Source organism: Fringilla coelebs (assembly GCF_963513975.1).
Source record: "Fringilla coelebs genome assembly, chromosome: 19".
Taxonomy (NCBI): domain Eukaryota; kingdom Metazoa; phylum Chordata; class Aves; order Passeriformes; family Fringillidae; genus Fringilla; species Fringilla coelebs.
The window spans coordinates 151,831-178,166 of record NC_140045.1 but is presented as its reverse complement, the minus strand read 5'-3'; the positions used below and the strand labels follow the sequence as shown (position 1 = coordinate 178,166).

Genomic DNA, 26,336 nt, shown 5'->3' with positions numbered 1-26,336 from the left:
CTCGGCTCGGCTCGGCTCGGCTCGGCTCGGCCCTGCCTGGTGCTCGGCTCGGCTCGGCTCGGCTCGGCCCGCCCCACCCCGCGGGCGGTCACTGCGGCGCAGTCGCGGCGCCGCCATCGCGGGCAGATGCAGGCGATCAAGTGTGTGGTGGTGGGCGACGGGTGAGTGCGGGAGGGGCCGCGCCCCGGCCCCGCAGCCCCGCACCGAGCGGGCCGGGCGGCGCCGAGGGGAGGAGGGAGGTGGGGCCGGCCCGGGCCTGCGCCCGGCAGAGCCGCTCCGGCGGTGGGAGGCCCCTCGGGCGGCGAGGCTCGCTCCGGCCTGGATCGGCCGGGGCCTGGCTCGGGTGGGGCCGGGCCGGGGCCGGCGGGCCGGGCTGCCGGGGAGTCCCGGCGGGAGAGGGGGGCCTTGCGGCGGCCCCGCAACCCTGCCCTGCTCCTTTCGTAGTTCGTGAACTTGGGTGCTGCCTGGGTAGCAAACACAGGCTTCTCCTGGGTTATACGTTTGCCTCCTTGTTGTTTCATTTGGGTGCCGGTATTTTGCTATTTTTCATTGTACCTGCTTGATTTCTGACAGAGTCCTCCCGAAAATCTTGATGTTCGCAGGTCTCGCGTGTCCTATTGTTGATTGTTCTGAGGGGAAACGCATTGCTCTTTCCGATTTCACCATGTGCTCCTTGTCACCCTTTTTGCTTTTTTCTTAGGGCTCTTCCTGAATGCAGGCATGCACTAGATTAATGCTGCTTTGTAACTTTCCTAGCTCATCCTGTATATTTTTCCTCACAATTCCAGTTTACTTTTTTGATCACCTCAGCAAGAACAGAGCTGAGGTACTCAGACCTAGATGTGAACTGGTCTTACGCAGGGACTAGACTTCCCCCTTCTCGTGCCTGCCACCCCTTCAAATACACATTCGTGGTGATGCCTTCCAGGTTCCAGCCTGTGAGGGCTAAAGAAGGGAGTAGGAGAAAGTACAGCCTTATTGCAGAGGGGAGAGTGGGAGCTCAGGATGTTGAAAATGGAGTTCAGCTGAAGGTTTGCTGGTCCTGTGTTTTGCCTTAAGACTAAATCAACAGTGCAGGCTGAAAGAAACACATAGATATGCAGGTTTTTGTGTATTACAAGTGTCCCTGTTTGATGGGAAAGTGAAGTCACACTTCAGGAGGAAAGTTGGACCAGTCAGCTGAGTGGTTCATGACAAAAATTCTCTTCTCAGACCGAGGGGACCTAATCCAAAGGAAAAGTTGTAGTAGTGGTTTGTTCTCTCTGTTCTTTCTGTCATCCTGGTGTGTGAAGGGAACTGTCAACTCTGTTCCTCTCTTCTGACATCCTCTCTTACGTCAGTTTGGCTGCAGAATTGGGTAGGGGATACCCATTTCTGCTAGCTATTCAGCTTCACCCCGGCACCTCAAAGCCAGCTTTCCCTGGCACCAGCACTCACAGTGTTTTTCTGGAAGGTTGTCCGCAGTTCACAGCATTCTCCGTGATAAAGAGGTTGCTCACACTGCTGGTACTCCTCTGTTCTTACAGCGAAGCTCTCCGTTAGGAAATCGCAGGGCTGGTTAAAGTCCCTGTGCTCACTCTATTGCCGGGCTGGCCTTTGCCAGCTGCCACTGTTGGGCTGACCAATCCCACCAACCTTCAGTAAAGCCCTGCGCTGCTTTTTATCCTTTTTCACTAATCTTTTCCAAACTGCCTGCAGTCAGTTTTAAAGTCCATTTTTGTTTATGGATACTTATTTTTTCTCTTTTGTGTTCATTGATACTGAATTTCTGAATCTGAGGAGCTTGCAGATCTGCAATGTTGCATGTTTTTTAACCTCACTGTTTATCCATTTTGCTGAATTATTGTGCATCTGTTGAGCCCAGCGCACAACTCTAATTTATTCCCTTTCTTGGTTCATGAAACAACTATATTTTGACTGATGTCTTGCTGAGGGCTGAATGGGTAGGGAAAAGGAGTGGCGGAGAGCAGGGTTAGGAAGCGCTCAGGCAAGGTGCACTTTTTGAGTTCAGGCCATGTCTGTGACAACTAGGGAATTCCAGCCTGCAACAGGCTGGAAAGCACATGGTAGCTTTTTACCTAACCGTGTGTTTTCACTGGGGGAAGGGTAAGTTTTACTGCCTTAGTGCTCCATGCTGTGCCCTTCTTTATGCTTGTCACTCTTACCCTCTGCAGAGCTGTAGGGAAGACCTGCTTGCTGATCAGTTACACCACAAATGCCTTTCCTGGAGAATATATTCCCACCGTGTAAGTAATGGCCTTGGGCTTCAGTTGCTTTTTGATCTCTATGCTTGTGTGTGTAAAAGTTTGGTTTGTATGTGAGGAGGTGGCTGTTGCAAATCAGACTGTGAACTTGACAGGTAAGGATGATGCTATGGCTGTGTGTGTGAGGAAGGCACACAGTTCCCCACTGGAACTGTGCTGCATATCCTTTCCTGATTCACTGCCCCTTTGAATTCCATATAAAGATGTGAAGGTCACCACAAAATTGTCACTGATGGGGACTCCTCATTGGCAGGTTTGATAATTATTCTGCCAATGTGATGGTAGATGGAAAGCCGGTGAACCTGGGCCTCTGGGACACAGCAGGGCAAGAAGACTATGACCGACTGCGACCTCTTTCCTATCCACAGACGGTGAGTGCTGGGCTTGGACTGGCTTGGGACTGCTCCCTCTCAGAGACAGGGAGGCTCCCAAGGACAGGCATGCTTCTTTCCTTTGAGGAAAGTGAGTTCCTGCAGCTACACCCATAATTCTGGTTGTTTAAAAAGTATTACAGCTGATTTTCTCCTAAGACATTGTCCTGTTCTAGTCTCTTCTTTGTAATGGTCTTTGAAGAGTTATGGGTGCCCCAGGGAGGCTCAAGTAAAAGGAATGCTGTAGGGCTGCTGTGTAGCCTAGCCAGTTCCATATTCCCATTCTCTCTCAGCAGGGCAGATCCCTGTTGGGCTGCCCTAGGAGTGTTTCTGGGTGTAGCAGTTCCTAAGCAGGTGTGCTGCTGGTGAAGCCCTTAGTACTGTTAAGATGTTTGAGGCCTCAGGCTCTTAACATGCAGAGCCCAGCATTGTGAAAGAAGATGTAATCATACACTCATGGTCCATTTCTTCCCTCTCTGAATTAGTTTCACACCCTTAATGGGAAAGAATTTTTTACGGCTAGAGCAGCCTTTGGTTGTGGGAGGAGGTTGTCCTTTTTCAGGCCCCCTCTGCAGCCTCCCTTCACTCTAGCTGTTTCTGTCTGCACAGCTGACCCTCTTGTTTCTACACAGGATGTTTTCTTGATCTGCTTCTCCCTTGTGAGTCCAGCCTCCTTTGAGAATGTCCGAGCTAAGGTAAAGTATTCTCCTCTTGGGTGAAACAGTAGAAGGGAAGAACCAGTGACACTCTCTGCCCCACCCAGCACCACACCTACAAGCCCAAAACTTCAAGCAGTAATGTTTTAGTGAGGGAAAATCATAGTCTGCAGGTTTTAAGTTGCGCCTGCTTTTTATTAATGACTTCTTTGGCTAAGTTATTGCCTTTCCAAATCTGTGTTTTAAGATAAGGGATGTCTTAGAAGCTAACATGTAGTTAGGAAAGCATTTTGCACAGTGTTGGCTGGCAGTGTCTGTCAGGATTCTGTGTCTCAGTGCCTTCATCATTACATCTGCACCAGTCTCTTTGCAGAGCATATCAGAACTGTAGGAGCAGTATCCTGTTCAGGTGGTGCCACCATGTCAGTAGTGAACCTCTTCATTCCCAATAGTAGGAGTGCATCCTCATGGTTATGGCCACTCATATAACTACTTTTCTTATCATGCCTCTCTGTTTCAGTGGTACCCTGAGGTCCGACACCACTGCCCAAATACACCTATTATCCTGGTGGGCACCAAGCTGGACTTGAGGGACGATAAGGACACCATTGAAAGGTTACGTGATAAGAAACTGGCCCCCATCACCTATCCCCAAGGCTTGGCCATGGCTCGGGAGATCGGTGAGTCTCGTGAGCAGACAGATGTTGGTGGCACTGCACTTTGTGTGGTGGTGGAACTGGAGTGGTTGAGCTGCAGCTCTCTTTCCCTAGGGTCGGTAAAGTACCTCGAATGCTCTGCCCTGACACAGCGGGGCTTGAAGACGGTGTTTGATGAAGCCATCCGGGCTGTGCTCTGCCCACCACCTGTGAAGAAGCCTGGCAAAAAGTGTACCATGTTTTGAGGGCTGTGGCCTTGGTGTTGGCTCAGCATGCTGTCATCCTCTGACAGATTGCATATTAAGCTGGGTGTTTCTGAAGGGGGCTGGGATGTGTAGGGCCCTTCATCATGTACGAAGTCAGTGTTTTTTAAATGTCTCTTTGATTTAACGTCAGTGTTGATGTGAAGGGGCAGTGGGGACAGGAGACCAGCTGGGGACTATACAGCCCCCAGGGGAGGTACAGCGGGGAAGGCAAGGTAGCTCCTTCAGGCAACAAGCTGTTTTGGCTCTCCTGAACTCCAAGTGGAAAGGGCTGAGACATCCATCCTGTTCTGGAATCACCTGTTTTCAACCTGCAGGTGAAACAGGTGGTGAACATCCTGGTGGGAGTGGGGAGGGAGCTGATTTCAATGGTGCTGAAAGACAAGAGTAGCTGGGAGGAGGGTCTCCTTGCCCAGCCTGCTGTGGCTAACAGTTAACAAACTGGTGCTCTAGCAGAATGTTCCTGAGACTGTTAAAGAAATCATAACCAGCCCTGGAAGGGGTCAAAGTAAATGAGAAGCTGAAAAATGAATCATTAGGTGCTTTATTGGGTACTAGCCAAACTCTGAGTGAAACAGCTCTGTGCAATCAATGCATTTGCCTTTTTGTGTGTGCACACCCTAGGACAGCATGGTGCTGCTCCCCCCCATTAGTCTTTAGCAGGGCCTCCCCCCAAAATCCAGTCTCTGCAGAGCAGGGCTGGGGTTGTTGCCTCTATTTTTTTTTTCTACTAAAGACAACAAAGGAAGCAGTGAGGAGTCTGCTAACTTCTTTCCCTTCCCACTGAAAATGCAGACTGTGGATTTGGATGGAACAGGGAGAGCTTCTGAAGGGTTGTGGGGGGGGAACAGGGTTGGAAGAGAGGTCCAATTTCTAATCATCATGTAGAGTGACAAGATAAAACCTTATTTGGTGCAATAAACATTCTCCATGAAGGTGTATGTGAGCTTTATTATATAGCAGGCCTTGCAAAGCTGATTTTCTGCCTCACTTCTAATGAGGCCCTTCAGCCCTGCTGCCCCTTCAGCAAGAAGTGAGTCATTGTTTTCTATCCAGTTTACATCTAGGCAGTATTCATATGAAAATTGAGGCCAGGGGTGAAATGCAGGTATCATCTTAGGAGACAAGAAAGCCCCCGTCAATCATCAGTGAGCTGCCAGTTGTCATAGCACTCTTGTCACTCAGCAGGAAGAGAATGCTGTTCACCACATCATCCACCTCTGCAATCAAACACAGAGGACATCTGATGCCCACCTCAAAGTGTACCAGAAAAACAAGCACTTAAAAAGGTGTGCCTTTGACACCTACAGGTAATTAGAGCTGGAAAGTGTTTCTGCCTTCAAACTGCTTGCTCAAGTGTCTGGGACAGTGTGGCTGAGAGCTGGACATCAAAGTGTCCTTGTGATCAAATGGGGCTTAGGTGACAGCAAACATCCTGTCAGGTTTATGGACAATAGAGTAAGTTCATTTCACTTGTCCCAGGCTGAGGAGGCTGTAGAAAAAGCTAGAGGAGGGTTGATTCTCACCCTGTCCTCATAAAATACTGCAGGAATTCAGCCAAAAGCCATTCAGCAGAACTGTCACTCTGTCCAAAAATCAGAAACTTCCAGCTGTGATGTCAGTGAGAAGGCAGGCTTGGAGAAAACATGAGAGCACAGCCTAGGGACAGACATACACCACTGACCTGCAAACTTTCCCAGGGGAATCCGATTAATCATGGCAGCAGATTTCTGAGGGTCACTCCAGTTAATTCTCCCCATGTCAGTCATAACCACGGTGGGGTTCACAGTGTTCACCCTAATCTGGGACCAGGAGCAACAAACAGTCTAATCCAACTGCTGTGCTTGTGCTCAGGTTCAGCTTTCACACTTCTCTCTCACAGACTCCTACCTTGTGGGGTCCCAGTTCCATTGCCATTACTTTGCTCAGCATATCCAGAGCACTTTTTGTGGAACCTTTAAGAGAAGGGAAGAAGAGGAGATATTTAACTGCACAGCACCTAGTCTGGAGGTGCTACGGAACACACTGCCCAAAACTGGCAGCTTGCTGACTGTGGGTGTCCAGCTGGTCAAACCTGAGAGGGGCACTGCTAAAGCACTTACAATAAACAGCATGATCCCTCAGTGCACGCTTTGATGCCTGGCTGGAGACATTCACAATGGCCCCTGGCACTCCTTGTGCAATCATCTGCCGAGCAACTATCTGAGAGGGGAAGGAGAGAAAAAAAAAAAAGCCAGAATCCTAACAAGAGAAATCATTATTTCACTCCATAGGAATCTTGCTGGGCTATTGTGGTAGACCAAAGAACAAAACCATCTGGAGGAACCATGTCCTCACTGCCTCCTGCTTACGAGAGAGTCAAAGCAAGAGTGTGAAGGGACTGTACATGTAGTTTCTTGGATTGACTTTGGACTGCAGTCCTTTCAGCCCCCAGAGTGGACACATACCCCTGCTATGTACAACAATTTAGTCGCTGCTATTCTTGGAGGCAACTGTAGTGACAGTTCTTCCTCACCTGGGAAACATGAAGCACAGCCCCAAAATTCACATCAAGAGACCTACAAATAAATCAAATTTAAGTTACCAAGTGGTTGTAGCCCAGCCCAGGGAGCTGTTTTGGGAGGCAGAAGAGGACAAGTGCTGCTGGTCTTTTGGAAACACTGGTGATACTCTAGGACGTGGACAGAAATGCCAAGTTGTCAGGAGAGCCAGAATGGCCAGGTGGGATCTCAGCAACGAACCAGAACCATCCATTGGCTGCAAACCTGTCAGTGTGTGAGGAGGTGCATGCATGCATCAGGTGCATTTTGCACAGGACTCTGCTCTTCTGCAGCGTAATGGAATTCCTCTGTCAAAGTTTAAACAGAGCCCTGGGCTTCAGCCAGGGCAGATGACTCTTAGGTCACACAAACCCTTCGCACAGATTTACAAAGCAAAGTTGCTGTAAGATGGGTAGAGGCAGCATTTCTTTTGTTTGCCACATCGTGCTTCCTTAGTCAGGCTTCCACCTGCCAGTTCTGCAGAATGATCTTAGTAGAATCCATACATTTGATGTTCTAGTCACAAACCTTTATTGTAGATTCTCAACAACCATTTTTAACACAGGGACACAGCATGACCCATTTTCCCAGGAGGATGTGGTCAAGATAGCCTGTATCCTAAAGCATACTCACAACAAAACTATGGACCTTTTCAGAGAATAAAGAAGTCATGTTATTGTAGTTAGCAAATTTAATTTCCCACCATGACCATGTTTTGCTTCCTTACCTGGCTTTGTTGTCTCTATTTCTGAATTGTCTTAGCAACAACTGGCTTTCAATTTAACCGAGCTGGAACTAGACTGGAAGCTCTGAGCTTCTTGATGAGTAGCAAAAGCACTCTCCTCCCATGCCAGCGGGATGACAGGTGCACCCCGCCGTTCTGGAGGTGACACTGCAGGTTCTGGCTACTTAGAAATGAATGTAAGAGCCACTTTGTTTCCTTTTGCTGTTTAAGGGGTGAAAGGTGATGATGTAAAGAATGGAAAGACAGTAAAGAAAAAGGACATACGCGGTAACAATCGACCACTGGGCATTGCTTAAAAGTGTGCATGTCAGCCTGTCCAGTGTCTATACACCAGTTGCTGACTTTGTTCTTTCCAGCTGCTTCCCCTCTAGTAACAGCCTTTTCTGGAAAGCTCTGCCGCCGTTTTTGACGTTCAGGGCTTTGTGAGACCTCGGCGGGCAGCGGCCCCAGAGCTCCCTGTGGAGCTGCGGTGCCGTGCGGGCCGGGGCCGGGCACTCACCGCTGCAGGGCCGAGCGCGTCACCTGCAGGAACGGCTGCAGCTCCGCCACGGCCGCGTTGTTCACCAGCAGCTCGAACGGCCCCGCCGCGCCCAGCGCCGCCTCCACAGCCTCCCAGTCCGCCAGGTCCACGCAGAGGGTCTCGATGCCCGGGCACTGCGGCGAGGGCGGCCGCGGTGGGAGGGGGGCCGCGAGGGAGCGCGGGGCCCGGTGCGGGGATATCGGGGCGGGAGGGGGCAGGAGGAGGGGTTCGGTACCGGTACCTCCCGCGCGAGGCTCTCCAGGTCCGCCGCCGTTCGGCTCAGCGCGGTCACACGGGCCCCGGCCCTGCTCAGCGCCACGGCCACGGCGCGGCCGATCCCTGCGGGGATACGGCGTCAGAGCCGCCCCGGCCGATCCCTGCGGGGACACGGCCTCAGAGCCGCCCCGGCCCGACCCTCCGCCCGCGGGCACCTTTGCCGGCCCCGGTCACCAGCGCCCGCCGGCCGCGGAAGCTGAGCTGCGGCTCCATGCCTCGGCCGGACTGTGGCCGGGGCGGGCCCGAGGCCGGGGCGGGCCGGGAGCGGGGCGGCCCCGCGGGCCGAGCAATCTTTCCCCGCCTCCGCCGAGGGAGCGCAGCACGAAGCTGGCTCGACTCATCCACCGAGACAGGCAAAGGTGAAGTTTCGTCACCCATCTCAGCGACCACAGAAAAGCAGGCTTTTTAGAGTCTGATGAAAAAAACCTACCAGCTCTGCCCCCTCGACGTTGCTGCTGAAGATGACAATTAAAATCCTCATTATCTCAATTATTTTGATTGTACTCTGTTAAGAAGCAGCTGCAAGGATTCTTCTCATCCATCTCTGTTCTCCACATCCCAGTCATTGAGCTTACTTGCTTTTTGGCCCATGGCATCACATAAGCCTGACAGGAGGGCATAGTTTTCTGGATTATCAGGTTTATGGTCCATTTTTGATACAGAGCACATGTGAAGAAATATAACACAGCCTTTGACATATTTAAATATTTATTTTATAGAATCACTTTATGTATGAAAAAAGTAGTTTGATAAAACAGCTGCATCCCGATAGATCCACACAGCTTACTGCATTCTCAACACAAGAAACCTTGGAACAAGTCTGTACACACTGAACAGTTTCCTGTTGCCCTGCAGGAGAATATGGTCCTTTTTAAGTTCCATAAACACCTCCCTAGCTTTGAGGGCCTCTTTGGCATACCTAGTGTGACCAGTGACCACAGTGTGAAACTTCTACCATTTAGTTTTGCTGCCATCAATATAAAGTGTTGTGGTTTTTATTTTAACTGCAGTTTCCCACAATTGCTGCCCAGTCCTTGCTTGGTCTCTGTCATCTTACAAAAGGGTGCTTCCAGTGAAAGGGGAAGATTTCCAAAAGAAGAGTTCAAAAGCAGTGCTTGAAGATAAAATCACCTCAAGAGCTCATGCAGTTTCACAGTTTTCTGCTACAGGACTTTAAAACCAAATCTAAAAAATATATGGATACCAGGAATTTCCAGAACTATTAATGACAAAATAATTAAACCACAGGATGCCTCAATTCTAGTTAGCAGAAGACCTAATAAAGAGGTAGAACCTACTGTGTCACAAATCCTCCTCTGTTTTCTGTGACAGGCACACCTGTAACACTGACAGCCCATTATGGAACAGCCAGTGTGCTAGCTGGGCTTTGATCCAGCTGCCTGCAGCTTTCTCATTTCCATACCTCATGTGTACCTTAGTACATATGAGAGAAAGGAGAACTACAAGAATGAGCTGCAGGACTGTAGTGAGCAGCAGTCAGCTTGTTTGCTCCTCAGCAGAACTACCTAAAATCATGCAAAGAGGACAATGTACCGAGGTAAACACTGAAAGGTTTGTTAAAATGCAGGGAACATGGTACATTTGAGGAAGCTGATCCCTGTGGTAAGTGGCACACTTGAATACACTACAGGCATTTGCCAGGAAGTTAAATAACTAGGTGAATCCCACAGTATAGCTGAGTGCAGCTATTTAGAAACCTGAAACCTCTGCTAGATCCACAACCAAACCAATAATCACAGCTCCAGATCATACAATGGCATTCTGTTATTCTTCCCTTAATTTGGCCTCAAACTCTAGTACTAAACCAGCAAGTATTTTTTGTAAGAGTAAACAGTAATTTTGCAAAGGTATGTTTTTGTAAGGTGTTCTTCAGGTCAGGTAGGGTTTGCACATGGCCAAAGTCTGGGCTAACAAAAAAGTAAAGATATGGAGCCCCATTCCTTCCACTTTAAAAATTAAGTTAACTTTCTTTAAAAAGCAGCAGCACATGATACTGCTAGAGTACTGAACTTCTGCTTGTAAGTGTGCAATCTCCTTTTAGTGACTGCATGAACTACTTGTTGAAATATTAAGGAGTAAACACAAGCACTGATCTTGGCTTTATGGTAATTAAAAGATTATCTGAAGAAGCTGGAGTAACCACGGTCATACAATTAAAGGTCCTCAACTGATACCATCAAAACTCTCCTTGATGCATTGCAGCTATCTAGCATTTCTCCCCTCTCCCACTGTTTCAGAAACAGGGCGTGTTTCACCAGCACAAGCTTCTCCAGCTCATGTGACCAGCCCAGTGGGAGGAACAATTACCATCTTGTCAGGCAAATATTTTTTCAATATCGAATATCAAGGGAATAGATCATAATCATCAACCATTGCAATTCAGTTGCATGCGAGCCAGGTCTGACAATTACCTCCACAGGAGGTACACATGGATGACAGGGGAGAATGTACATTGTAAGCAACTCATCTAGTCTTGAGTAAGCTTACTCTCACACAGGGCTTTCTCATGACAAAGGCTTTCAGCCTTGTTTACCCTAGTGATTCCAGGATTTCTGTATTCTAGCCAGCTGCAGTTTTAATCTGTCAGGCCACAGAAGCTCTTAAATAATTCTGCTCCCAAGAAAGATGTGTGAAAACTTCCCCTCTCTTGTCACCATGGGGACTACAGTCTGCTCTAGCACTCCAGCTTCAACACAGTGGCTCCTAGTAACCCCTAAGGGTAGTAAAAACACTCTCACTCCCAGTACTGCATTTGCCTCAGATGTGCCCAAGCACAGGTCCACATGACATCAGATGAAAGTATAAAGTGACTCATACACACAGGACTGTGGTCATCTTATGAAGAGCCACTAGACAAAAGAACAAAGATTCTTCTTGGAATGTCCCAGGCTGCAGCTGAACAAACCATACATTATTGCTTTTCTAAACAGAGTCTGTCTACCTCCTTTGTAGATACCACTGGTTGTCTCCCAGAAGAAGAACAAAATCACCAAAAAACTCCGCAACTCCTGCCTTATGCAAACTAGCTAAGACACAGGTGTCAGTGGCTCGTCAAGAATTATGACATCTTCTTAGCAGGGCACCAAATAGTGTCAGGATAAAGCAGACAATGGACAGATTTAAATCTATATTAAAAAAGAAAAAAAAAGACAGCATTAGATTGGAATTCTCCACATATGGAACATACTAGCATTGAATGTGCAGCAGGCTGATGGAGCAAGGGATGGGTCTACCTGCTTTTGGCACAGTAATGAGCTGACATGACAAAACAAGCCCATCAGTGGGTCTGATCATCTTACAGATGACAAACATGAACAAGGTAGGGAGATCTTGTTTTGGAAGTGGACACTAACCGGGTTGGATCTTGCTGAAGGCCAAACACTCCTCCCACACTCACGACATTGTGTTTGTTCTCAGGGTCACCGTAACTCAGGGTTACCTGTAAAAACAAGTAAGTATTCAAAACTCGGAACACTAATGCAGAAAACCAGAGTGGAGATAGCAGAATTATTAATGAGGTACCAAGAAAGTCTCCAAAGATGCTGTCTAATCTGAACATGGATCACATCTGGAGGACAGTAGTTAGTTCTGATGCAAGCAAACCTGGCACTGGAGGCACTAAGGGCAACATGGGAGAATACACAGAAGATCTGAAAGGTGCATTGCACTGAAGGACAAGATGAGTTTCAGCTGCAAGCTTTGTAAGGACATGAATTCTGCTACTGTTTGTACCTTCACTAAATAATACGTTCATCCTTACCAGACATTGCCTGAAGTCTGCAATAGCATTATTTTAGCACAGGGGGAAAATATAAATATTTGCATATTAAGTAGCATGGAAAAGATTGTCATGTTTCAAATCTGAAACAAAATTTAGATCTTTGGAACCCCGGGTTCCTCCACACAAGCACTGCATTAAGAATTTTTCAGGTGTCAGGTACAAGAAGACGTACATTTTCTTTATAATTGTACATTTCCTGGGTTTTGGGTTAGCTGTCTACATCTCATGGAACCAGTGATGACCAGTGAAACGATGGTCAGTTGGTGGACTGTTGCTACAGTCAAATTCACTAACATAAAGGGAGGTGACATCATGGTGGAATTTGGCCCCAGGCACACATTTCTGCTGCCTAATACAATTGCCAGAAAAATATTACCACCCAGCATGCAGGGGCAAAACCACACTCCTGTTTACTTATGGTGCCAAGCAGTGTGATGCAGGCAACACTGCTGGATGGCCTTATGGCTCCATCTGCTGCCAGGGAGGTAAAATGTAGCCCAGCAACTAAAAAGCAAATTGATTTTTCAGAAGAAACTTTAAGTTTCTTGAGATTCATATAAATTGCTCTTCAAAATGATCAAACATTTAATTAGGTCAAGTACTTATATAGCTTTCTGAACAGCATGAATTAAGACTGAAACTTGGTTAGGCACAACCAGGAACACTATTAGCAAACTTCTACACTTTCTGCTAAAGCTACACACAAAAAATCAGGGTTTAGGAGGAGATGGGGTACACCCTACCTGGGCTTCATGTAGCAGAATGTGTCCCCAAAGGAGGGGACAGCTGTATGACCTAGTTGGCTAGAGTGAAACTGTGCTCCAAGTGAGTCTGTAGATATTCTTCTTTGCTGAAGAGTGCTAAGTCTACACAGTCTGTTCTCTCTGATCAGACTGAGGTGTAACTATAAGAACAGGACATGAAGCATAGCCCTACCTGCTGCAGCACAGACTCCCCTTGCAGTCTCTGCAGATTTTCCAGGTGGGAGTGGAACAATGGGCTGTGTAGCAGCTTTACCTCCAGCAGCCCTTCGATGATGTAGCCAATCGTGCAGTCGTCAGGAAGACGTACTCTTTCTGCAGTACTAATGAAATTGCCCAGGCTGTGACAGAGAGAATAAGAGACAAGCCAAAATGTGTTTTAAAACCTCCCAGACATGTATTGATGGAGCTCAGCTAGGAACAATGCTTACCTGGCCCAGGGACTCATCTTCAGGGCAAGACCTCGGCTGATACAAAACCCAGCTCCACCTGTGGCAAACCAGAATTTCACGGTTGTCTTCTGAAGAGCAAAAAGAAAAAACACACAGCAGTTACTGATAATCAGCTTTTTGCATTTGGCTGGGCAGGGAAGGGAACTCAAGGTTCTATTTGATATCACATATTACATCTGAGTCAAAACAAGCCTACAGATGAATCCCTATTTGCTTAGGCTGCTGAAAGCAGCTAGCTGTTCTCTCAAATGAAACTATCTTGAAACAGACAGCAGGTGAACCATCAAATTAGCATAAGGGAGGTAGCACACATGAAATGGAAAAGGATAGTCCCACTTCCACACAATTACTAAGGGTCATAGCCAGCTCAGTGTTACTGAGGATGTCAAAGGTGGTCCATATATATTGTCTCTATGTCCAAGGAGACTATTTTGTTGTGCAGTCTTCCCTAACAAGCTGCTTTATAACTTTTTATGGTGTTCTGGCCAGTGGATTGATATATCTTTAAACAGACCTGCCAGTGCCGTCGACCTGGTTAGGATTTTCTCCTTAGCACATGTATCTTGTGATTGAGATATTTTTGCTTCCAGTTCTTGGAAACCTAGTAACAACTTTATATTGGAAATGCTTTATCTATCCAGAAAGCTTTTGTCACCCATGTGAAGTTGGTTCAAGATGATGACAATGTGTGTGATACGGCACTCAAAACAAATAAAAAACCCCTTTCAACTCCCACCCAAACTCCCAAGTCCTAAAATAAGGACAACTGCCCCCAAAGCCGCCACTAAAGGAAGAGTCAAAGTGGGGAGGCCCTACTAAGTTCAGTGTGAGGGAGATCACAGCATACATGAGTAAAGGAACAGAAACAGCCAGCCATCCAGGAGACAACCTCCATTGTGCATACATATGCATGCAACATCAGACTGAAGGTGCATTTAAGCCAGCATCCTGCCTCTGAAAATGAGGTTCATTTCCTGCAGATTAAATCACTTGGGTTTATGGCGAAATCCTATGAATTGTCATGGTTTTAAAGGCTTAAAGGATTGGAATGTCTCTCAGACAAACTGAAAAGTTTGCTTACTGATCCATCACTTTGGACATGGTCAGCTGCTTCGATGGGATGGTCGAGGCTCGGTCGCCCCACATACACATCCTGGCTGTGTGAGAAGGCAGACAGGAGATGCAGGAGAGTCCGAGGGTTCACATAGTTGTCATCATCCACATGGCAAAACCACCTTCAAACAAAACAAACCAAGAAGTTATAGGGACAAAGAAATGAGTTATAGGTTTACAACTGAGTCATAGTCTTTCGGGCTTGAAGCAGAAAGTATTTCTCATTGCCCCAAATTACAGAATAGGAAAGATGAAAGCACCCAGAGATGCTAAGTCTGCAAAGAGGCTGAAATGAATAACCTCCTTAGATTATAATCCTTTCCTATAATCCTTATAATCCACCTTTCAGATGATGCTTGTTTATAAACATGGCGTCACGCTGTGCTCCCTTTCCTGCACTCATCCCTACACTTTAGCTAATGCTACATTCCTTACTGGAACAGAGACGGTTACTCAAGTTTCCTGTAAGCACAGAACTGGAAGAAACAAAGTCAATCAGAACAATGCGTTTCACTTACTTTTGCCCAGATTCCAGGAATTTATCATATTCCACAGACATCTTGCAGCAGAGAGCTTGTCGGGTATGGACAGCAGAACAGTTGGTGTTGATCATATGATCCCCTAGAAGAATAAAGATCAGCCCTTTCAGGTCTGAGGAGCATGTGTAGTCAAAAAAGACTACAAAAGAAGCGCACATTTGGCACCAATGCTGTACATCTGAGGTGCACATGGTGCACACATGGAGAAGAAGCTGAAGGACAGGAAGGGCTCACAGGTTACCCATCTGGCATGTAAGCTGCAGTGTCATGAAATTGTGTGACTGCATTAAAACAAGCGAGGGTATATAAGCAGTGTCATGGCATGTGTGCGAAAGAAATACCTACTAGGACTTTGGACCACATAAGCTTAAGCTGACTGACAAGAAGAAAAGGGGTGCAAAAGTGAGCCCAGTATTCTGGGAGTTCCAGGCATCTTGTCCAGGTGGCAGTTACAGAGAAATTTTCTCTGTTTTCTCCAACTTCCCTAGTTGCTTGTACAGCATGAAATAAGGACTTCTATAGAGAGTATTACAGAAACAAAACTCAGTTATAATACACAGCATGCACCTATGCTGCCACACAGCTCACCTGCTTTCAGGCGTAGCTCCTGATCCTCCCAGTCCGTGAATATAAACGTCTATGGGAGACAAAAACCATGCATCCACATTTAAGAACTTCAGATTCTAATTTTAAATTTGCTCAGTTTCAGTTAGAAGTCAGAATGTTCTGTCACTCTTGGTAGTTTGTTTCACAGTAGCCACTGGAAAAGGGGAGGGAGTAGAGGTGCAGAGACCCCCCACCAACATCAACCTCTGCCTTATTTGTTACATTTTTTCATTACAAACCAGAAGAATGTCATTTTAATAAAGCAGGCTGCATTTTACCCTCCTTTTCTCGCTGTACAGAAAACTGATTTCCAGACAGAAAGGATTTTGGTCTGTTTTGTTACTACCTCCTCTCTCTGGCTAGGAATCATCCACAGCTGCCAAGCAGGTAAAGAAGAAAGAATGCAAGTCAGGGTGGGAAGTGGGAGGTGGTTAACACAGTCTTGTTCCAATTGCTGGATAAAATCCCATAAATATATTTGAACTGACCGAAATTCTGAAACAAGGGAACAAACTTTATGTTCTACAGAAAAACTTAAGTACTTAGTCCAAAATATCAGCTTAGATGCATCATCACCAGGAATCTTTCAGTATCATGAAAGCACTTTCTACAGTCATACAAAAATCAGCACACTATGTCTGCTTGGACTACCGATCCCATATTGCAGGTGACTGGCCTAGTCAGCAACGAACTCTTTTGGAAGTATGCTCACACCAAGCGTTTATACAAAACGAGTTTCCACAGTCTTACAAAGAAAGCCTCTTTTAACATGAGAGAAAAACTCCGTGGGAGCGCAGTATGTCCTGGAGAGCGCAGGGCCGGGGCTCCCGGCTGGCCCTGCCCGCTGGCAAAGTCTCTCACCTGTCCTCTCGCCTGGGAGATCCAGGTTTGGAGGAGCAAGTCCAGCCGGCTCTTGTGGTATTTCCTCGTGGTCTTCACGGCAATGAAGATGTCCTTCAGCTCGAGGCTCTCCCTGGCCGCGCTGCCGGCAGTCCCGAGGCGGCCGCTCCGCGCAAGCTGCGCGCTCCCCGCGAGGCCGCCGGCCCCGGGCCCGCCGCCCGGCGCTCCGGCGGAGCCGGCGGGGCCCGCGCGGTGCGGCGGGGGCGCGCTGGGCCCGGCGGCGGGCGGCGGGCGGGGCGCGGCGGGGCGCTGCCCCCGCGGCAGCAGCAGCAGCAGGAGGGCGGCGGCGCCCAGGGACAGCAGAACCCCGGCCCTGCGCAGCCCCAGGCAAGGACCGCTCATGCTGCAGCCCCGCGGGCCCCCGCCGCAGGGTGCGGCCACCTCATGGCCCCGCGGTCCGGGAGGTGGCGGCGGCCCCGCGGAGGGAGCGCCCGGAGCTCGTCGAGCCGCCGCCGCCGCGGGGCCGAGCGGGGCCGCGGCCCCTTTAAGAGCTTCACCTGTCGGCCGCGGCCTCGCCGCGACGCGCGGCCCGGAAACGGAAGCGGAAGCGGAGCGGGAGGGGCGGGCGGCCGGAAGCGGCGGCGTGAGGGGAGGATGCCGCTGCCCGTTCAGGTCTTTAACCTGCAGGTATGGGGCTGCTGTGTTCCGCCGGCCCGGCCCCTCAGGCCTTGCCGCGCTCCACGTTCCGCGTCCCTCCCACGCGCGGTCTGAGACCCCTGCTCGACCGCGGCCTCCGGGGGCGCCGTGCGGCCTTCTTCTTGCGCTCCACGGGAAGGGAGCGGCTATCGGCTGGCCTTGGGCCCTCGCTCGCCCTTCCGTCGCGTCTCTGTCGCCTCCGCCGCCGTTCTCGAGGAGCAGTGCTCCCCCGAGCATCCTTCGGCACCCGTGGCGTCCCCGCCGCTGCGGTGGCCCCGTGTTTGATCCCCGCGTTGTACGTGCCGTGGGCAGGGCTGGACTTGTGCCGGAGAGTACGGTGAGGTGGCCCAGTGAGGAGGAGCTGAGAGTCTGTAGTGCAGGGAGAGCCCCGGGAGCGCCGAGCGGGTCGGTGACACCAGGTACCTGCAGAGGCTGTCCTTTGCTAGTTTTAGCAGTAACATATCTGTGTCAGGGCACGGGACTTAGGGCAGAGAGGAGAGGGCGAGGGACAGTTCAGCATACAACCCAGCTCCCTCGTTAGTGACAGATCTGTACTGCACCCCGCCCAGCAACAGATCGCACCTGTTCTGTCGAGTGCAGCAGGAGAGGCACCAGCGTATCTGCTCGTGTGAGGCCTTGTGAGGTACCCTCAGCAGAGTACCCCTGGGGGCTCAGGAAATCTTGGGGAGTGGCTGTTTATTATTTGCTCTCTGAGTAGTTTTTAAGTCGACCTTGCAGCTTTCTTTCAAAATTCAGAGCTTGAAAATGTTTGAGTTTGCTTGTCCTGCTGGGGCTTTCAGCCCACTTGTGTTTTTCCTTGTCTGGGAGTTAAGTGAGAAATGCAGTGCAGACTCTCAGCATAGCAAGACACAAATTGTTCTGTTCCACCAGCTGGAATTCCAATTACCTTTGTAATGCTGTTTTCTAAGGAATCCGTAATTGAGTTTTTACTATGGTAGGCAAGTGCAGCCTAAACAAGCTAACCTTGGCACTTAGTGTTTGTGATATAAGAAAAGATAGACGGTAGATAAAAGTGGGAAAAGTAATGGTCTCAGCATGTGGTGAATTACCTGTTTTTATGCACAGTTTGCCTGAGGGGTGATCTAGACAATCAAAATTTCCTCTGCTCCCGCCCTCCCTCCCTCCCTCCCTCCCTCCCTCCCTCCCTTTCCTTCATGGAGAGGTTAGTAAACTAGGAAACAAATGTTTTTATGCTACACTTGCTCTTACTTCAGATTTTGGGATATTTCAGTGGTGAGATGTGTATTTGATATGTATCAGTTTGTGAAAGAATAAGACCTCCTGACTGTGGGTGAGTGTAATTTTTAGAGATAGGAAATCTGGATCTGCCCCGTTCCTTCTCACAAAAAAACCCAACCAAACAAACAATCAACCCAGTCCAAAAAAACCCCTCAATCTTTGATTTCTTAACGGACAGTAAAATCAGTAAAAATGTCTAAATAATCAGATGTGTATGGGGGTAAGGTGGTTGGCATGTCTGTCTTTTGTGAGATCCACTTTTGCAATTTACACCAAATCAGGCTTATATACTATGTGCACAAAATCAGCATTTTTTAAGAAGATAGTCTGCTAAGTTTTCCTCACTTTATTTCCTCACAGTAATTCCTAGGAGGACTGTTCAGCACACTTGGACTAGGAGGAGACATTGAATTTTGTGCCAGCAGAGCAGTTAGTTTGTGGAATGGGATAGCAAGCTGGCCTTACCTGGAGTACATGCAGGGGCTGTAGCGATGCAGCTGTGCTGAAGTCACTGCATTGGTGTGAGTCCTTATGGCTCAGAGCGGTGCAGGATATACTGGGAGAGTAAAATTCTGTTGTTTCTCCAAAAGAGGCTCTATCTGAGCAATCGAACTCGAAAACTATAGTAAGATAGTTTGACCAATGGCAGACCCCGGCAGTGCAGTCAGATTGTTCCTTGCTCTATTGGAAACTCTGAAATTGTCATTTGGCATTCTGTTCTTTATGGTTTTTAATACTTCTAAGAAGTGTAACAGTTTTTGCCTCTTTCCCCTCCCAGAAATATTATTTTTAAGCATTAAAGCAATTTTGAAAGGTTGTGGTGAGTTTTTTGGTACATTTTGCCTTTTGGAACTTCTTGATCTGAGTGTTAACACCTGCTCTTGCTCAGAGAAGAGAAATGGAATATACATACCTCAGATACTTTGTGGAATCAGATTTATTAACCCCTTAGTTTTTTCATTTGATAATTTACCAACCCAAATAAACTGTGTGAATGCTAAGCCATGCTGCTGCTTGTACTAGACCAAGCATGGTGCTGCTAGAGAAAAATCCTAAGGATATCAAAAGACTGAGGAGTGCTTCTTCATTTTTAAAATTTAACACCAATTTAAGCAAGTCCTTAATAGATTGAATAACATAGTTATTTCCTGCTCAAATGTAATAAGCTGCTTTTGACCTAGTTTTGCTCTTTTAGGGTGCAGTGGAGCCCATGCAGATTGACGTAGATCCACAAGAAGATCAGCAAAATTCACCTGATATCAACTATGTGGTGGAGAACCCCACGCTGGTATGTGCTGCTGAGGGCTGTGGGTACATTTCTTGCCTGTGGTTTCTTCCTTTAAGATTTTTGAAAAAAACCCTTCTGAAAAATCTTAAAGCTGGTTAGTCCTAACCACAAAAGCATCATAACTGAAATTTTAAAAAGGTAAATTGTAATGTAGAGCATATTTCTGAGGAAATTACTTATGTTTGAAAAAAGCAGACATGGACTAATCTTATGGATTTTTTTTTGCCCTCCATGAGGGGGTCAGGTCTGTAAGAAAAGCTGTGCAGTTCACAATATAGTAGTCTGATGCAGTGTGTCCATTTTCACCTTCTGAGGCCAGGTTTTGTTGGCAGGATTTGGAGCAGTATGCGTCCAGCTACAGTGGGCTGATGCGAATCGAGCGGCTGCAGTTCATTGCTGATCACTGCCCACAGCTGCGGGTGGAAGCTCTCAAGATGGCTCTGTCATTTGTCCAGAGAACTTTCAATGTTGATGTGTATGAAGAAATCCACAGAAAGCTGTCTGAGGCCACGAGGTACTTAGAGGCCCTGGGAACCTGGGGAGCTTTCCTGACAGAGTTAAGAGTGATGTGCTGCCGTGGAGGACTTTGCATGTAATACCAGCACGTACCTTATGCAAATTGTCTTTGCCCTTAGGATTTAATAGCAGCGAAATGTGTGTTCATGCTTTTTTAAAAGATAGAGCACAGAAGGCATTATCTCATTCTGAAATCTTTGTGCTTTAAAAAGCTGCTGGTAGATATTGAGGTGAGTTTAGTCCTTGCAACTGCTTCAAATATTAATGAATAGATTTTTTTTCCTGAGGTAGATTATGGAGACATGTTCTAGATGCTTTTGTTTTCATAAGTTAATACCTAATCTAACTCTTTGCCTTGTTTTGGTTTATTGTTTCCTTTCTTCCTTTCTCCCTCCCGCTCTAAAAACAGGCTTGATGTTAAGGATAACCATCGATATCTCACTTATCCATCCATGCTTCCCATCTTTGCATTATTTTTGTTGCTATGCTTATTTCATGATTTCTTGTCTGTTTTGCATGGGGAGTCTTTACCATGTGTGTGATAGTATGTTCATCCTAAGATCATTAGGATAATTTTGTGAAGTATTTGTAAACATCTGTGATGCTTGTGTTACTGTTTGCACTGGACATTTTACCAATATGTTTCTTTTCCCCCACTACCCTTATATTCTCTTTGGTCTATTTTGTGTATGCAGTACTGTTTGCGTAGCATTGCCAGGCACTTAGCAGACTTCTGTTTTGAAACCCATTAGCCTAATAGCCTCATTAAAATACTTTTCTTTCAGAGAACTGCAAAATACACCTGATGCTGTCCCTGATAGTGGAATTGAACCCCCTCCTCTTGACACAGCTTGGGTTGAAGCTACACGCAAAAAAGCTCTTCTTAAACTGGAGAAACTCGATACAGATCTGAAAAATTACAAAGGGAACTCCATCAAGGAGAGTATCAGGTGAGATGCAAAAGGCTCTGCTAGAGCAAGGAAGAGCATTTTGGTCCTCCATGTACGTAACATGGGATGTGCCCTTAGGTCAGTGTGTTGAGTTACTTGTTCAGAGCAAACTGCCTTTGTCCCTTTCTGAGCATACCGTTCATTGCTGTTTTAATTCCCATCCTCCAGGAGAGGCCACGATGATTTGGGTGATCATTACCTGGACTGTGGAGACCTCAGCAATGCTCTCAAGTGTTACTCGCGAGCCCGTGATTACTGCACCAGTGCTAAACATGTCATCAACATGTGTCTCAATGTTATCAAGGTAGGAGGATTTGTAGGCAAAGGTACCTGGTGTCTTTGTGATACCTGCTGTGAAGTTGCCCCCCGTACTTGGCTCTTGTGTCCGCAATGATGCGGCTTAGCTGAGGAGTGCCATTTATCCATGCCTGCCCCACACTGTTTCTGGCTCTCTACAGGTCAGTGTCTACCTCCAGAATTGGTCTCATGTTCTGAGCTATGTAAGCAAGGCTGAGTCTACACCAGAAATTGCAGAAGTAAGCTCTTGCTCTTTAACTTGCATAAATTTTCCCTTTGTTTTCTGTTTCCAAATTTATAAAATTATTTCTTCCTTTCCCCCTTTATGATTTCTCTCATGATATATGTGTACAAAATCTGACTTATGGTAAAAGTGGATACTTCCCATCCTCAGTTTTGCCATATTTCCTAAGACAAATAAGGTTAAGTTATCTTGCCATTGAGATTGGCAAGTTAATTATCAGGGTGAAATATCTTGGGGACAGTTTTAAGCAAAATAGCTTTCATACTGCTTGCTCACTACTGCTTTGTTTTATGCTTTAGCAAAGAGGAGAAAGAGATAGCCAGACACAAGCAATTCTCACCAAACTGAAATGTGCAGCAGGTGAGTGAGTCCTTCAGCTTCCTGTATGGTTTGCCTGTCTTTATACCTGTTAGCTGTCCGTAGGGCTCTTGGGTTTGTTTTTTCTCTCATATTTGACAGACTTTGTATTTCCATACCAGACATGCAAAATTTAATTAAGCTGGTGAGATAGAACTGCTGGTTTTTGCCATCTCTTTCTTCTCCCTGAGTTTCTTCAGAGAGGATACCTGTGTGAGTCAATGTAGTTCAAAGGATGCTTGATACAGTCTGAGGATCTTGTTTTCCTTCACTAGTGAAGGCACTAGCAACCATGTGGGGGCCTTTCCTACTCCCTAGATTTTTCAATTTTCCCTAATTTGTATACTGTCATAAAAAAAAGACTAACTTTTTCTGGTTCCTAGGCCTGGCTGAACTAGCTGCCCGGAAGTACAAACAAGCAGCAAAGTGCTTCTTGTTGGCATCATTTGATCACTGTGATTTCCCTGAGGTGAGGACCAAGAGGGAGCTGTGTGCAGGTCTTGGAGGAGATGCAGTTCTTCTAAGTGTTAGGTTGTAAAATTTGGATATTGTAGTTATTCTTGCAGCATTCCTATATAGTTTGGTGGTGCTATGAACTGTGCTGGTTGGTTGGTTTGTTTCTGTTTTTTTAAAGTCTCTCTTCTTGGCTTCTCTGAATGTTCTGTTCTAGATCATATAAGAGTTATCTGTGAGATTTATAATTCTGTGTTGTTCAATCAACCAAAAGCTCCTGAAATTGATGCCTGCTCTCTTAGCAGTGTTACTGCTCTGACTCTTGTCACCCCACACAGTGGGTGAGAGCAAGCTGAGTGCTTCCACTGCATTTGATAAGGACCAATCTTGTCACTGCTTGAAAGAAAGGCCTGGGGTAGAACACTCAATGCCACCCTTGCGCCATTTTGGTAGTCAGTGACAGCTTGCTCTCTGTCTCTCCCTCTCTCTGTAGCTGTTATCTCCCAGCAATGTGGCTGTGTATGGTGGGCTCTGTGCCCTTGCTACATTTGACCGTCAGGAACTGCAACGAAATGTGATCTCCAGTAGGTGAGTGATGCCTTGAATGATGTTTGTATGTACTGGACATCTTTTGGAACATGGGACTTTGGTTAAGATTGGATTCTGGCAGGAGTATTTCTCATACAGGAGAGAAAGAATCACTGAGCCTTAATTTGGCTTTAGCATTAAGTGCTGTTTCACTGTAAAAACACAGTGGTTAATCACAGCTGAAATTTTCTTAGTATAAATTTCCTGCCCAGGTTGAATCCAGCATCTACATAGCCCAGTTGTCTGTCTCCATCAGTACTTCTTATCAGATATTAAATCGAGGAACACAGTCCTCTGTCAAAGGCAGCTGTTAGGATAATTTGCCTTCATATTGCCCCTTGTTGTGGTGTACATTAATTGTTAAAACAGTTTAGTAATTATTAGTACACCTTGGAATGTAATCTAACTATGACATCCAGAAGGTTAAGAGAATTATGGTCTTTGGAAGAAAGTGGATATTGAGTGCCATATATTGAATTGCAATGACACTGAATTCCTGTCAGCTAGATGTACAGAGGCAGTAATCTTAAATTGCTTTGGAAAAGGCATTGTTACCCTTTTTTATGGGCTGATACATAGGGTGAGATCCCAAGGTTTAAAAATCTGTGATGGTGAACTGGGAGTGTGCTGAGTAGAAGTGTACATCCCTAAGATCTACCACACTCACAATAGGTTGTTTCTCAGAGAAATTGGCATGCTCGACTGACTTGTCTATGGCATGCTGTACTTAATGAAGGCTGCGCTTTGAAAGGGGACACAGAGCTGGCCAGCACGGACTACAGTATGGCATTTGTTTGCCTGATTTTGACCTATTCACATTCATGATTTTGTTTTGTGTGAACAAACACTTCTACTACTTGGTTTGTCAAAAGTCTTTTGTCTTCCTTCATCACAGCTCTGATGCTGTGCTCCATCTCTCTGTGTTCCAGGCTCCCAGCCCTGGTGAAAATGGGCTGTCTGATCTGTTAGAGGGTAAATTCTTGGAATCTTTGAATGATAGTGAGAGTTTTTAACCTTGCAACTCAGAGTGATGAGGTTATGGGTATTTAAGTGGTCCCAATGTCTGATCACTGCCATCTTTGTCTGTAGCTCCTTCAAATTGTTTCTGGAGCTGGAGCCACAGGTTCGTGACATCATCTTCAAGTTTTATGAATCTAAGTATGCTTCATGCCTGAAGATGCTGGATGAGATGAAGGTGAGTTGCAGGAGAGAGCAATGCAGAGCAGACCCTAAAAGTTCCCTTTGCCTAGCCTTTTGTGAGAAGCAGTGATTGTCAAAAGTAGATACTAAATGTTCAGCTCTTCTGTGTCTCTTGGTGTGGTGCATGGAAATTAGGAGTAGTTTATTTGTAGAGAGAAATTACAAACATTTAAAACATATTCCTAATTTTTTAATTCATTTTTCTTGTATTGTATTGTCTTGCTGTAGTATAATATTCTTAAGGTTGAAGTATATACAGATAAATGTTTCAGAACACAGGAATAATATATTTTTCCAGATTGCTTCTCCGCTTCTGATGTGGTTTATTGTTTTGCACAGGACAACCTGCTGCTAGATATGTACCTTGCACCTCATGTGAGGACACTTTATACCCAGATTCGAAATCGTGCCCTTATCCAGGTAATTGTTCCTGTCATCCCAGAGGTGGATAAACAGGGAGATAGGCCATTTCTTTGCAATTGCTTTTCCCCTAGTTTCTTAGAGGGTGGAGTGTGCAACTGAATATTTTCTTCTTCTTCTTAGTACTTCAGCCCCTATGTGTCGGCAGACATGCGCAAGATGGCCACTGCTTTTAACACCACAGTGGCTGCTCTGGAAGATGAACTCACTCAGCTGATCTTGGAGGGCCTGATCAATGCCAGAATAGACTCACACAGTAAGGTGAGTGCATTTCACCCATGGATTAGAGACTGAACAGGTTTACTAAGTTTAGAAACTCCATTCCTGACACACTTGGACTTGCACTCATCTCTTGGGCCTGATGTGTTCAGTAGGGGTGAGCTGTGTGTGACCTCAGGCTCCATAATGCCTTAGCCGTTTTCCTGCTGTGGAACCCTGGCACAGCAGGAAACCATGTTCAGTTCTCTGTATTGGTTACAGATTCTGTATGCTCGAGATGTAGATCAGCGCAGCACAACTTTTGAGAAGTCTTTACTGATGGGCAAAGAGTTTCAGCGCCGTGCCAAAGCGATGATCCTGCGAGCCGCAGTCCTGCGCAACCAGATCCACGTCAAGGTATGGCCCTGCTCAACAGAGACTTAAAGGCAGGGTTAAGTTTTTTTTTTTTTTAACTAAAACTGTGAAAGTTGGTGAATGGAGGATTCTGGAAGGGAGTGAATCTATCATGTTCCTGATTGGACAAATTCTTACAGTAGTAAATACTTAATATATAAGGAACAAGTGTTTTTAGTCTGTAGATTAACCTGTTTGTACAGCTCAGAATCTCCTTTGAAGTTTATGTTGTTGGGTTAACTCTGAATAACTCCTTTGGTCCAGTCCTTGGTAGACATATATTTTACCTTCTCAATAAAGATTGTTTGAAGTAATTTTTTCAGCAGAGGAAGTAAAAAAAGCATTAATTGTTAGGAGTATTCCTGCTGGATTGCAGTTTGAAAAGGATGCCTTTAGAGAGGATAGGCCATCTGCACAAAATGTATTAATTCCTCTAGTATATTAATCCCCATGATTACTAAATGTCAGATAGGATTCAATTTCTGGTGTCAACAGCACCTTGTACATACTAAATAAGAGTGGCTTAAAAGTTCTGGTTTGACTTCTCTACAAAAAGTTTTTGTGAACTCTAGAAGTTGTTAATACAAAACCATCATTAATGAACCTGGGGGTATGCTCTCCCCCTGTTGCCATCCTGCTGTGCTTCACCTGTGCTTTATTTTGTCTCTCAGGAAGCAGGCTGCAGAATATTTACACATCACTAACTAGGATGTGTTTTGGTCTTGTTGCAGTCTCCTCCGAGGGAAGGTAGCCAAGGGGAGCTCACTCCAGCTAACAGCCAATCCAGAATGAGCACCAACATGTGAAAAACTTCGTGCACTACCAAAAGAAATGGTCCCTCAGGACTGTACCCAGTGTCTCACCCACTAACTGCTGAGCTTCACAAACTGTCCCTATCTCCCTCACTTCTTGCTCGGATTGAGAGAGTCAGGGTTGGTGGTGGATAATATGAATATTCCAATAACTCAATTCTCCTTGAAAAGAAATTCTTTTTAAAAACAGCATCCCTGCAAATGGGTCATCATTTCAGTTTTGGTAGAAAACCTTCACT

General features: G+C 46.5%; 4 protein-coding genes across 6 annotated transcripts; 2 read left to right on the top strand and 2 right to left on the bottom strand.

Annotated features, from left to right (window-relative positions):
• Window positions 1–16: 16 nt before the first annotated feature.
• Window positions 17–7,897, top strand: RAC3 (Rac family small GTPase 3). 3 transcript variants are annotated; one of them, XM_084218665.1, is made up of 6 exons: window positions 17–161; window positions 2,175–2,246; window positions 2,518–2,635; window positions 3,268–3,330; window positions 3,812–3,971; window positions 6,484–7,897. In XM_084218665.1, the coding sequence occupies exons 1-6, from the start codon at window positions 127–129 to the stop codon at window positions 6,600–6,602; spliced, it is 567 nt and encodes a 188-aa protein (XP_084074791.1). In that variant the 5' UTR covers window positions 17–126; the 3' UTR covers window positions 6,603–7,897. The 3 variants fall into 3 exon arrangements, with proteins under 3 accessions (XP_084074791.1, XP_084074790.1, XP_084074792.1); XM_084218664.1 differs by lacking the exon at window positions 6,484–7,897 and adding an exon at window positions 4,062–4,208; XM_084218666.1 differs by lacking the exon at window positions 6,484–7,897 and adding an exon at window positions 4,062–4,208 and having other exon boundaries at window positions 93–140.
• DCXR (dicarbonyl and L-xylulose reductase) lies at window positions 4,335–8,535 on the bottom strand. Its single transcript, XM_084218663.1, has 8 exons — window positions 8,447–8,535; window positions 8,257–8,354; window positions 7,995–8,149; window positions 6,726–6,768; window positions 6,313–6,412; window positions 6,101–6,165; window positions 5,895–6,012; window positions 4,335–5,430 (listed from the first exon to the last, which is right to left on the bottom strand). Exons 1-8 carry the CDS (start codon window positions 8,502–8,504, stop codon window positions 5,327–5,329), a joined length of 741 nt encoding a protein of 246 aa, XP_084074789.1. The 5' UTR covers window positions 8,505–8,535; the 3' UTR covers window positions 4,335–5,326.
• Window positions 8,536–8,996: 461 nt separating this feature from the next.
• RFNG (RFNG O-fucosylpeptide 3-beta-N-acetylglucosaminyltransferase) lies at window positions 8,997–16,941 on the bottom strand. The gene is made up of 8 exons (XM_084218292.1): window positions 16,426–16,941; window positions 15,547–15,595; window positions 14,938–15,040; window positions 14,388–14,541; window positions 13,286–13,374; window positions 13,030–13,195; window positions 11,666–11,751; window positions 8,997–11,437 (listed from the first exon to the last, which is right to left on the bottom strand). Exons 1-8 carry the CDS (start codon window positions 16,804–16,806, stop codon window positions 11,371–11,373), a joined length of 1,095 nt encoding a protein of 364 aa, XP_084074418.1. The 5' UTR covers window positions 16,807–16,941; the 3' UTR covers window positions 8,997–11,370.
• An 84-nt stretch (window positions 16,942–17,025) lies between these two features.
• On the top strand, window positions 17,026–26,286 carry GPS1 (G protein pathway suppressor 1). The gene is made up of 14 exons (XM_084218581.1): window positions 17,026–17,091; window positions 19,556–19,648; window positions 19,981–20,162; window positions 20,950–21,114; window positions 21,283–21,418; window positions 21,573–21,650; window positions 21,955–22,015; window positions 22,396–22,481; window positions 22,959–23,053; window positions 24,143–24,248; window positions 24,593–24,673; window positions 24,797–24,934; window positions 25,154–25,288; window positions 26,017–26,286. The coding sequence occupies exons 1-14, from the start codon at window positions 17,059–17,061 to the stop codon at window positions 26,089–26,091; spliced, it is 1,464 nt and encodes a 487-aa protein (XP_084074707.1). The 5' UTR covers window positions 17,026–17,058; the 3' UTR covers window positions 26,092–26,286.
• Window positions 26,287–26,336: the final 50 nt, after the last annotated feature.

Bases quoted from the DNA above. Each gene is read 5' to 3' on its own strand.
- GPS1 (XM_084218581.1), top strand. From the start codon at position 17,059: ATGCCGCTGCCCGTTCAGGTCTTTAACCTGCAG. The intron at 20,163-20,949 runs GTACTTAGAGGC...CTTTTCTTTCAG, and splicing joins AAGCTGTCTGAGGCCACGAG to AGAACTGCAAAATACACCTG. The intron at 21,115-21,282 runs GTGAGATGCAAA...CCCATCCTCCAG, and splicing joins TCCATCAAGGAGAGTATCAG to GAGAGGCCACGATGATTTGG.
- DCXR (XM_084218663.1), bottom strand. From the start codon at position 8,504: ATGGAGCCGCAGCTCAGCTTCCGCGGCCGGCGGGCGCTGGTGACCGGG. The intron at 8,150-8,256 runs GTACCGGTACCG...CCCTCGCCGCAG, and splicing joins TGGAGAGCCTCGCGCGGGAG to TGCCCGGGCATCGAGACCCT. The intron at 6,013-6,100 runs GTAGGAGTCTGT...TCCTGGTCCCAG, and splicing joins TGGAACTGGGACCCCACAAG to ATTAGGGTGAACACTGTGAA.
- RFNG (XM_084218292.1), bottom strand. From the start codon at position 16,806: ATGAGCGGTCCTTGCCTGGGGCTGCGCAGGGCCGGGGTTCTGCTGTCC. The intron at 13,375-14,387 runs GTAAGCAAACTT...TTTGCTCTTCAG, and splicing joins ATGTCCAAAGTGATGGATCA to AAGACAACCGTGAAATTCTG. The intron at 11,438-11,665 runs GTTAGTGTCCAC...TTTTTAATATAG, and splicing joins CTTCAGCAAGATCCAACCCG to ATTTAAATCTGTCCATTGTC.
- RAC3 (XM_084218664.1), top strand. From the start codon at position 127: ATGCAGGCGATCAAGTGTGTGGTGGTGGGCGACGG. The intron at 162-2,174 runs GTGAGTGCGGGA...TACCCTCTGCAG, and splicing joins TGTGTGGTGGTGGGCGACGG to AGCTGTAGGGAAGACCTGCT. The intron at 2,247-2,517 runs GTAAGTAATGGC...CCTCATTGGCAG, and splicing joins GGAGAATATATTCCCACCGT to GTTTGATAATTATTCTGCCA.